The sequence below is a fragment of the Myotis davidii genome, unplaced genomic scaffold (genome assembly GCF_000327345.1).
Source record: "Myotis davidii unplaced genomic scaffold, ASM32734v1 scaffold399, whole genome shotgun sequence".
NCBI lineage: Eukaryota > Metazoa > Chordata > Mammalia > Chiroptera > Vespertilionidae > Myotis > Myotis davidii.
This window is the reverse complement of record NW_006292094.1, coordinates 4,379,832-4,391,429: the sequence shown is the minus strand read 5'-3', so window position 1 is coordinate 4,391,429 and position 11,598 is coordinate 4,379,832. Positions and strand designations below refer to the sequence as shown.

Sequence of the window (11,598 nt, the reverse complement as noted above, 5' to 3'; positions counted from 1 at the left end):
TGTGCACATTTCTGCTCGTCTCTCCTCCGCGGACCCAGGGTTTCCGGGGGCTGCGCAGCTCCCAGGCCCCGTGGCTGGGGCCGGCGGGAGCGGGAGCGGTGCCGGCTACTAGGTGGGACTTTGCAGACGCTGCGGGCTGAGCCGTTGGGGCCGAGTTCTGATTTATTGCTTCTGTTGTCTTGCTTCACCGATCGGGCAGCTGAAGACGTGTCATCGCGAGGCAGTATGCAAAGCCTTCTCTTCTGTTAAAACAAACAAACAAACAAACAAAACCAACAAGTTTTCATGAGGCTTTTGGTTACTGGGACATACGGTATGTTACTGTCCAACAACATGAAGTGAGAGATGCTTAGAACAGGGGCTCTAGCCAGTCCGAAGTATCCAGTATTTTAAGGAAAGTGCAGTAGGCTCTTTAATTGCAACTAGTTGTTTTGACAACTTACTGTACTTGAAAATTTCTATTTATTGATTGTTTTGAGAAGAGTGGGGGAGGGGAGAGACATAGAGAGAGAGAGAAACATCAATTTGTTGTTCCACCCACTTATGCATTCATTGATTGATTCTTGTATGAGCCCTGACCCAGTGGAACCCACAACCTGACAATAATAGCACAAATTAAGTTGTGCTATTAAGAATGAATCATTGCCCAGAGTGACTCAGTGGTTGAGCATTGATCTATGAACCAGGAGATCAGGGTTCGATTCCCGGTCAGGGCACATGCCCTGGTTGCAGGCTCTATCCCCAGTGTGGGGAGTGCAGGAGGCAGCTGGTCAGTGAAATTCTCTCATCATTGATGTTTCTGTCTCCCTCTCCCTTCCTCTCTGAAATCAATAAAGATATATTTTAAAAAAGATTGAATACATTGATTCAGGGAGGATTTTACCGTGCAGTGGTTTGAATAGGATGATTATAGAGAAAACACATTCAGTTGAAGCATGAAACAACTGTTAACATGTTAAAATCGATTTAAAGGTGCAAGCCAAGTTGAAAATGTTCTAATTTCTTAAATTCTTCGATTTTCATCCTTAATACCAGCTATAATTCTTGACTCCAGAGGGATACAAAGCAGGCCGTGGCAGTTATGAGCAGAGGACAGCTGTAAGATCACTATTTTGCAGGGGGCAGACTGAAGTTTTCCGTACATAAGGTGGTACTTAGAGCAGCTCCACAGTAAATAGGGTTATGTCATGGAAAAAGTCCCAGCAGTAAACACGCATGTCTGCCTTTTCTGTAACGTTGTGATAAGATTTTCTGCAAACTGAAGATTAGTCTTGAAGGGTGTGATCTTAGATTAGCTTCTAAAAATTCCCTTCTCCTCGGCTACTCATTCTACTGTTGTGTTTACATACTGCCTTTTCTTCCAAAGGAGCCCAGAAGGCCCAGGCCTAATTTATCTTCTCGTGGGGAAATAAGGTCCGTGAGAAATGCAGTAGATGTAAAAACAGAATAGTTAAATGGCTTCTCAAAGGTTTTCTGGCTGATGGGAGGCCACTCTGCCAGTTAATGGTAGAGTCTGAAAATTCAAAACCTAGGTGTCACTCCAAAACCTGTGCTCTGCGGGAGTTTATTGTGTAGGGAGTCATCCGCCTTTGATCAAAGTTACTGTCTTTGGTCCCCCCCCCACGCCCCGTTCCCCCCCCTCATCTTAGAAGGAGGGCCAACAGTAAGCCCAATGTCAGACTCATTAATTTTTCTTCTTTTACCAGAAATGAGTTTTCTAAAATTGTATCTCAAATTAATCCTTCAGGTTTCTCCCTCAGTTCTTGAACGTCTCCCATCAGGAACAATTCGGTTCTTTTTTTTTTTTAAATATATTTTTATTGATTTTTTACAGAGAGGAAGGGAGAGAGATAGAGAGTTAGAAACATCGATGAGAGAGAAACATCCATCAGCTGCCTCCTGCACACACCCCACTGGGGATGTGCCTGCAACCCAGGTACATGCCCTTAACCGGAATCGAACCTGGGACCCTTCAGTCCGCAGGCCGACGCTCTATCCAGTGAGCCAAACCGGTTTCGGCAACAATTCGGTTCTTGACCAAATTGTTAACAGAAAAAATGTCTCTCCTTGGCTGGCATGGCTCAGTGGTTAGAACATTAGCCTGTGCACCAGAGGATCTTGGCTTTGATTCCCGATCAAGGGCACGATCAAAGGCACGTATCTGGGTTGCAGGTTCAAAATCCCCAACCCGGGTTGGGGCTCATGCCGGAGGCAACCAGTCGATGTCTCTCTCCCTCTCTCTCCCCTCCTTTCTCTCTTCCATTCTCTCTAGAAACCAATGGAAAAAATATCCTCACTCCTTGGATGAGGCTCAGAAAAAATATTTTAAAAAATGTCTCTGTTTTTGACCAAAACTTCAGTTTTTGACCTGACAGCCCTTTTGTGCTGAGGTCAGCGTGACAAAAAGCAGCTCTCAGGTAACAAAGAGAATGCTTTTGTTGGAAAATCAACGGATTAGCACAATTTTAGAACATAAAGAGGCCATCAAGAGTGCTAAGGGTGTGAGAGTAGCAGTGATCACAGAAGAGGTAGAAAAACTGTTGATTTGGGTAAACAAAAAGCAGTGGGCGGGTGGAGGCCATAGTGAAAGAGCATTGATGGAGCCTGCTGGCCTGAAAGGCACCCCTGGAACGAGTGCTGAAAGCGACTCCTTTAAGGCTGGAAGGGGGTAGTTCGATAAATTCAAGAAAAGAAGTGCCTGTTTATAGGTTAAACAGTACATTGAACAGTACTGTATACAAAAAAGGTTAAAACAGGGAATCATTTGGGGGTCTGGGACGGATTAATTCAATTTCCATTCTTTCTGGGGGGAAAAAACGATTTGGTTTTCGAACAAATCCCCTCTCGAACAGCCTTCTGGAACTAATTGCGTTCGAGAACCAAGGTTCCACTGTACTGAGAATTCAGTGTCTCATCTTTCCTCTAACAAGCCCTCCTACCAATTTCCGCTCTCATTAACACCCCTTCCTCCCGTTCCTGGTGTTTTAAATCCTGGCCAGTCCCTTTCTTTCTTGCTATTTCTGCGACCTATTCTTTCCTCCATGTTTCTGTCCGGTCGCCTCCTGTACCAGCTGATGACCTTCAGTTGAAGTGCAAAGTCATCTGTCCGGTTGGTCTTGTGCAGTGGAAAGAGGACGATGGGCTCAGGGGTTAGTCGGTCTGCCCGCTTACAGATTTCTCACCTTCTCTAGGAGATCAGTGTCCTCATCTGGAGAATGGGACTAGTAACACTTACCTTTTACTGTCCCGTGAGGATGAAATGAGATTGTACACATAAGACACCTGTCCATACGTAGCACATGCTCAGGAGTCAAGTTTTCCTCCTCCTTCCCTTTCTCCTCTGCCAAACTAATGTCTTTATGCCTGGGCCTACGCTGTCCTCGTGACAGGAGGCATCCCCACTTGTTTGCTTGAATATTCATTCATTCATTTCTACCTTTGTGTACATCACTACTAACAGAACGTTCTCCCTCCCCCCAGTGGCATCTTCCTGCTAGGCTTCCAGCTTCCAGAATTCAACTCAAAAAATGCAATTCCAAAAAGTTTGCTTGATTAACCCCACTTAGCTTAACTACTGTGGGTTTTTTAAGTTTTTTTAAAAAATATATTTTATTGATTTTTCACAGAGAGGAAAGGAGAGGGATAGAGAGTTAGAAATATCGATGAGAGAGAAACATCGATCAGCTGCCTCCTGCACACCTCCTACTGGGGATGTGCCCGCAACCAAGGTACATGCCCTTGGCCGGAATCGAACCTGGGACCTTTCAGTCTGCAGGCAGACGCTCTATCCACTGAGCCAAACCGGTTAGGCTCTGACCAGGAACCGAACCTGGGACCCTTCAGTCTGAAGGCCTATGCTCTATCCACTGAGCCAAATCGGCCAGGGCTTATTTTATTTTTTTAATATGTCTTTGTTGATCTTAGAGAGAGGAAGGGAGAGGGATAGAGATAGAAATATCGATGAGAGAGAAACATAAATGATCAGCTGCCTCCTGCACGCCTACTGGGGATCAAGCCTTCAACCTGGGCTTGTGCCCTGACCGGGAATGGAACCGGTGACCCCTTGGTTTATGGGTGTTGATGCTCAACAGCTGAGCCACACCAGGTGGGCTGGGGTGGGTTTTTTCCCTTGAAGTTACATAGTTTGTTTCTTTCTTTTTTAAAAAAATATATTTTATTGATTTTTTACAGAACAAGGGAGAGAGATAGTTAGAAACATCGATGAGAGAGAAACATCGATCAGCTGCCTCCTGCACATCCCCCACTGGGGATGGGCCCGCAACCCAGGTACATGCCCTTGACCGGAATCGAACCTGGGACCTTTCAGTCCGCAGGCCGACGCTCTATCCACTGAGCCACACCGGTTTCGGCCATAGTTTGTTTCTTTAATTAGAATGTGTTATTTTGTCATTCTGAGATGTTTACTATTTATTACAATTTTTCCTTTTTTAATTTGTAGAAGCTGATGTTCCAGCAGAACTCCAGGTGTTAAAAGGGCCGCAGCAGCAGCAGCCGACCTTCCCTTTTGCAGTTGCCAACCAACTATTGCTTGTCTCTCTGCTGGAACACTTGAGCCATGTGCATGAACCAAACCCATTTCGTTCAAGACAGGTGTTTAAATGTTAGTAAGCATAAATTCATCTTGCTAAATAACACTTGTAAAAGTACTATGGTATTTAATGCTGTGGGTGTATAAAAATTTGAAATAAGTATTAATAGTTTATATTTTTAAAAATATATTCTTACTGATTTCAGAACGGGAAAAGGAAAGAGAGATAGAAACACCAATGATGAGAGAGAACTATTGATGAGCTGCCTCCTGCACGCCCCCTACCGGGGATGGAGCCTGCAACCCGGGCATGTGCCCTGACCTGGAATCGAACCGTGACCTCCTGGTTCATAGGTTCATGCTCAACCACTGAGCCACGCTGGCTGGGAAATATAGTTTATATTCTTAAAAATCATTTTATATTTTGCTTTGGATAATTCCTAATGAATATAACTAGAGGCCCGATGCACGGCATTCATGCAAGGGGCTCGGCCCTCGCAGCCCCGGCTGCCTCAGCCCTTGAAGCCCTAGCTTCATCTGGAAGGTCATTTGGATGCGTGAAGGGAAAGGGAGAAACACATTGATTGGTTGCCTCCTGCACATGCTGTGATAGGGACTGGAGATCAAGCCAGCAACTGAGGTACATGCCCTTGACTGGAATCGAACCTAAGACCCTACAGTCCGCAGGCCGACACTCTATCCACTGAGCCAAACCGGTTAGGGCACTAAATACTTTTAACACCAACTGTGTGGTGTTTCTTTTCCTGCACTGCCCAGCTCTCTGTGTTGGTTAAGATATTCCATAATAGAAGCAATAGTTAAAATTCACTTTTGTTGTTCATTCTAATCACTTATTTCCACTTCTGCCTTTATTCTTTTTTTTTGATATATTTTATTGATTTTTTTACGGAGAGGAAGGGAGAGAGATAGAGAGTTAGAAACATCAGTGAGAGAGAAACATCGATCAGCTGCCACTTGCACACCCCCTACTGGGGATGTGCCCGCAGCCAAGGTATATGCCCTTGACCGCAATAGAACCTGGGACCTTTCAGTCTGCAGGCCGACACTCTATCCACTGAGCCAAACCGGTCAGGGCTCTGCCTTTATTCTTATCTCAGTGCCTGTTTGCAAAATGAAATATATTTGAAAATCAGAAGACTACTGTGATTACATTTTTCTTGCCTTTTTAAAAGATGGAGCTTAGTATTTTACTGACCAACCAGGAATGGTAAACAAATGACTGACTGTTCAATGTCAGAGAAGTCAGTATAGATGTGCTTCTGAGCAGTGAGTGTACCAATTGCTTCACTTTGACGGAATCAATCCCCAAGTTGGAATGCGTGTATGAATGGAACTTTTTTCACTCTATGAAAAGGCTGTTTCACTCTATGCTCTGTGTACTCTTCAGAAGTGCCATTTTAGCCCAGCCAGATGTGGCTCCATGGTTGAACATTGACCTAGATCTATGAACTGGAACAGGGGTGGGCAACCTTTTTGTGAGTGCGTGCCAAAACCAGCAAAATCTCTGACTCAAAATTCTTCTGCGTGCCAATTTTTTGAGAACATGTTACGCCTGCTTGATATCTCTTAAAGTGTACCTATGTGAAGAACCTTGAAGAAGAAATAAAATTCATTCGAGCGACAAAGACACAGTATATGATGATGAAAAATACATTTATTTTTTAATGTATACATGTTATGTAAAATTATTTATCTAAGATGCACCTACACTGAATTTATCTGAAAAATAAAAAAAGTCGATATTAAGGAAAAAAATTGTAAATGGAAGATTAGAAGAAAGGGGCTCGCGTGCCAGCAAAAGTTACTGGCGTGCTATTTTATGGCACACGTGCCAGGGGTTGCCCACCCCTGAACTAGAAGGTCACAGTTCGATTCCTAGGCAGGGCACATGCCTGGGTTGCAAGCTCCATCCCCAGTAGGGGGCGTGCAGGAGGCAGCCGATTGATGATTCTCTCATCATTGATGTTTCTATCTCTCTCTCCCTATCCCTTCCTCTCTGAAACAAAAAAGTATATATTAAAAAAAAAATAAAATTACCATTATAAAATGGCCTTCTAATAATTCTCTGCATTCTTTTTCTAGTACTTTGTCAGACCTTTATCAAAATGGGGCTGCTGTCTTCTTTCACCTGCAGTGATGAGTTTAGCTCATTGAGACTACATCACAACAGAGCCATCACCCATTTAATGAGGTCAGCTAGAGAGAGCGTTCGTCAGGTGAGCTTCAAAATACGTGCTCGGTATGTGACAAAAACGTTTTGATTTCCAGAGGGCTGTATCTTAAAGCGTTATGAAGAGGTTTATAAAATGTTTAGTTTGTTTATGTAACAACTATTTATGAATGGCTGCTGTGTGTTCGGCTCTCTGGTACGCGCTGGGGTCCAGGCAGTAAGCAACATAGACAGAGTCCCGGCCTCAGGGAACTTCTGTTGTAAAGAGCAGGTAGTAAACAACGGAACAATGACAATGCGGAGAAATCAGTGGGTTCGATGGTGAGAATGTTCAGGAGAAATAACGCAGGGAAGGGACTTAGAAATGTGTGAATGTTACGGAGGGCGGCCAGGGAGGGCGGCACTGAGACTCCTGTAAGTCAGGAGCTGAGGCTGAGAGGGGGCTCCGCGCAGATGCCTGGAGGGAAAGCACTCGCGTGGAGGCACAGCAGCTCCCCAGTGAGCAGTGTGTCAGGTGTGGGGAGCAGGATAGGCAGCCGTGTGGCTGGAGTGAGCAGGGGAGCATGGGGGGCAAGAGGGCAGTAAGAAGGACGGTGGAGTTGGACAATAGAGTCTGATTTGGAGACCATTTTAATGTCTTTGGTGTTCACGCAGTGGGACAGGCAGCACTGCCGGACTTTGAGCAGAATGGCATCATCTGACTTATGAGTTAATGGGATCAACAGCTTCTGTGTTGAGCATAGACGGGGGACCAAGGGCAAAAGCAGGGGCACTGGGCATCATTCAGGCAAGAAGCGCTGGTGGTGGCTCTGAATGGGTGGTAGCCGTGGAGACGTGAGAAGTTGTCAGTTTCTGCATACTGGTATATTTTGAAGGTAAAAATCGCCATTTGCTTATGGTGCTCCTTGGTACATTCTCAGCTTTGTCAGAGGGTAGCAAGAATGTAGCTTTTTTAGTAGTGATCTTCTGAACAGAGAGAGATATTTTCCATTGTAAACTTTTAGGTAATGTTGAAAAAGCCATTGAGTCTTATTTTTTAATATTGTGTAAGCATTTGAGACTATTGATATGACATTGAATTTTGATAGATTCCTTATTCCATAAAATTTTCAAAATGCTTTTAAAAGTAATTTTTTTTATTTTAGGATCCTTGTGAGGATAGTTCTCATATTCCGAAGATCAGGTCTGTATCAAATACTTTGTGATTATTTAAATATTACTATTAAGTCAGGATTAAGACTCAATCCTGAATTAATCAGAAATGAGTTTTGAGTTTAAAAATACTGTGTTTACTATAGTTTATGCAAATTAAAAAACTTTGTTCTCGGCAGTTAACTACTGCTCCAAGATTTGCTTTAATCTTCATTTCCCTCCTTTAATAAAAAATAAAGTTTTTTTGGTTTTGCTTTAAAATTTTTTTCCTTCATTATTGACCCCCTGCTCTCCTCATTCACTGTGGATTCCACAAGCCCCAGCCTTAGTGCAGGGCACTGATACCTGGTCTCTGTCAGGGAAAACCATTGAATGTTGCCTGTATTTAGGAAGTGTTAAGATAAAATCTGTAACTTGTCTGGAAATTTAAGTGACTTTCTCACTGAACTCCGCTAATCTTTTGCCTGTTTAATTAGTCATTGAGTACTTATTACTGGTAAAATACTTAAAATTAGATTAATGATTTTAATCTAAATCAGGTTTTCATTTTGCTATCATACCAACCTGTCAATTTGCTTAGCAAATGTTTTTTTCATAGAGAATGAAAAATTGCATTAAAATATTTTTATTGACTTCAGAGAGGAAGGGAGAGGGGGAAAGAGGTAGAAACATCAGTGATGAGCGAGAATCATCAGCCGGCTGTCTTCTGCATGCTCCGCACTGGGGATCGAGACCCAGGCATGTTCCCTGACCAGGAATCAAATCGTGACCTCTTGGTTCATGGGTTGACATTCAGCCAGTGAGCCACACTGGCCGCTCAAAATTTTCATTTTAGCTCATCCTTTCCAAGCCACCACAATTTAGTGATGAAGGAAGTTAGAAGGTTAGTAGTGAAACAGGGAACATGAACTGCCAAGAACAGCCGTGGGCAAACTACAGCCTGCGGGCTGGATCCGGCCCGTTTGAAATGAATAAAACTAAAAAAAAAAAAAAGACCATACCCTTTTATGTAATGATGTTTACTTTGAATTTATATTAGTTCACACAAACACTCCATCCATGCTTTTGTTCCGGCCCTCTGGTCCAATTTAAAAACCCATTGTGGCCCTCGAGTCAAAAAGTTTGCCCACCCCTGGCCTAGAACATTCTGACGTGCTCATGCTCTAATATTGGCTGTTTGTTTTAACTTTCAGATCAAGGGAAGTAGCCTTTGAAGCACAGACTTCACGTTACTTAAATGAGTTTGAAGAGGTTTCCATCTTAGGAAAAGGTGGATATGGAAGAGTATACAAGGTTGTTTTCTCATGTCTTTTTTGACCTACTGCTTTAAATAAATGTATTGAGAAGTTGTTTTCAATGTTGAAAGTTGTTTTCAGTATTGAAAGTAGGCAATTTCTAGGCAGTTCCTAGAAATTGTGTATATTTACTTTTCACCAAGATTCGTCATTTATGGGGAAGTGGGCAGGTTTTCATTTTTTCCTAACCACATTGGTGGGTTGGTGGATTCTGGAAATTGAGTTTTTGTCCTATAGTTACCTTTTCTATAGAATGTTTTACTGAAAAGAATTGTGCTGCTGTTCTTTGGGCTTCGCAGAGCCCTTTGGCCAACACTGCCATTCTTCCGACCGGGGGCTTCTGGGAACTGGCCCCTCCTTGCATTTGAAAACCTGTGGTCTGGCTGAGCACGGTTGACTTCCCTGACCATAGCAAAGCGCTCAGGTGTCTTTACCTTCATTTTACCTCTTTGGCTCGTTTGGATGGTCTAAGTTCAGGTTAAAGAACTTTCCTTATTCGGTTGAAATTTAATGACACGATATACTTTGTCTTTTTCTCTACTTTTTAGGTCAGGAATAAATTAGATGGTCAGTATTATGCGATTAAGAAAATCCTGATTAAGGGTGCAACTAAGACAGATTGCATGAAGGTAAGATTTAAAAAATGTATTTATTTTGAATAATTGAGTATTTGTTTTTTTGAAATAGTTGCTGTATGTGTGTGTGTGTGAGAGAGAGTGTATTTGGCAAGTATTAGGTGTATGGCTTGCCAGTTTACTAAGAATGGGTTATAGTAACAAACATAAGAACTAAATTTATTTGACTTAGTTTTTTTCAAAGTCCAGAGTGCTAACCATTACACCATGGGGCCACACAGACTTAGTTTTTTATAGGCATTTCATATTGGCCACATTTCAGGGTCATTGCTGGGGAAATTAATTTTTAAATTAAATTACTCATATACAATACAAGGTGCTATAAAACAAAAGAAAACATGAGCTCAGTCCAGGTCCCAATCTTCTCCCTGACATGCTGTGTGGTCCTGGGCAAATTACCTAGTCCTCCAAGTCACGTCTATCTTCTGCCCTTGACAACAGGTTTTATTTACCTGTGAACTGGACTTCGTTATAGGAGAATGAGTATAAATGAACTATGCAAAGCATAAAGTGCCATGTATATGTAAGTTTAGTGGCTGTAACAATTGCTCTGGTCTCTCATAAAGATATTCCCGTTATTTTAACATCGTTTAGATTGCTTGTACAGAGGGCTTTTTCTGTTTGCTCTATTTGACACCATGAGCATTTAACAACTTGCCAGTGAAAGCTCGGTCTAATGATGCTTCTCCTTCAGGTTCTACGGGAAGTGAAGGTGCTGGCGGGCCTCCAGCACCCTAACATTGTGGGCTATCACACTGCTTGGATTGAGCATGTCCACGTGGCCCAAACGCAAGGTAAGCAGTTTCAGATTAGATAGAGTTGAAGGCCGGCAAAGCTCATTCTTTTATGTTTTTTACATTTTAAAAAATATTAAAAGGCTCAGAAAGACTATTTTGTGAAAATTATATGAAATTCCTCATTTCAGTGTCAATAAATACAGTTTATTAGAACACAGGCTCATATATAGGTATTGTCTGTGGCTGCTTTTGTCCACAACGGTGGAGTTGAGTAGCTGCAGCAGAGTCTCAGGGCCCGAGAAACCTGACCAATTGACCAGGTCCTGCACAGAGTTTGCTGACCCCTCGTGTAGAGGAACAGCTGTTCTATAGTCCCGTATATGTGCCAGTCGTTTGGATAAGCTTGTACTTTGCCCGAAGATCATGACATTTTTATTTATTTATTTTTTAATCCTCACCGGAGGGTATTTTTTCCATTGATTTTTAGAGAGTGGAAGGGAGGGGAAGAGACAGAGAGAGAGAGACAATGATATGAGAGAGATACATTGATTGGTTGCCTTCCACACGAACCCCACCTGGTGGCCAGGGGTCAAACCTGCAACCTCAGTACATGCCCTTGACCGGAATCAAACCCAAGACCCTTCAGTCCACGGGCGATGCTCTATCCATTGAGCGATACTGGCCAGGACAGTCATGATGTTTTTAGATAGGTTGTTTCATTTGGCATTATTTGTATATTTTAAATCTGCCTTTGACTATGAATTAGGAAATTGGGCTGCTTAAGGATTTGTTTCTGTTTTTATTCAGCAGATAGAATTTCTGTTCAGTTGCCATCTCTGAAAGTGATCTCCGCCCAGGAGGACGACAGGTATGTGCACTGTGTAGCCTTTGCAGGTTGACATAACCTCTCACCTGCATTGGGTTGCCTTTGTCTTTTGCTGTTAGGAGTTCAGGAATGTTTTAGACTTCGTTTTTGCTTATTTTCATTATGAAATGTTAAATTCTTTCCTCCCCTTAAATATTTCCTGTCAGAATTTTA

General features: G+C 42.7%; 2 protein-coding genes across 2 annotated transcripts in view; one reads left to right on the top strand and one right to left on the bottom strand.

The window, feature by feature from the left end:
* LOC102758661 (60S ribosomal protein L10-like) overlaps positions 1 to 214 on the bottom strand; it is a 3,149-nt gene extending 2,935 nt beyond the window's left edge. The window contains exon 1 of the mRNA XM_006765473.2: positions 189 to 214. Coding sequence (XP_006765536.1) covers positions 189 to 214 — 26 coding nt within the window. The remainder of the gene's footprint in view (positions 1 to 188) is intronic.
* Positions 1 to 11,598, top strand: part of EIF2AK1 (eukaryotic translation initiation factor 2 alpha kinase 1) — a 37,579-nt gene that overhangs the window by 8,096 nt on the left and 17,885 nt on the right. The window contains exons 2-8 of the mRNA XM_015565145.1: positions 4,460 to 4,621; positions 6,653 to 6,786; positions 7,886 to 7,923; positions 9,086 to 9,185; positions 9,736 to 9,816; positions 10,517 to 10,616; positions 11,370 to 11,440. Of these exons, the coding sequence (XP_015420631.1) occupies positions 4,460 to 4,621; positions 6,653 to 6,786; positions 7,886 to 7,923; positions 9,086 to 9,185; positions 9,736 to 9,816; positions 10,517 to 10,616; positions 11,370 to 11,440 (686 nt within the window). The remainder of the gene's footprint in view (positions 1 to 4,459; positions 4,622 to 6,652; positions 6,787 to 7,885; positions 7,924 to 9,085; positions 9,186 to 9,735; positions 9,817 to 10,516; positions 10,617 to 11,369; positions 11,441 to 11,598) is intronic.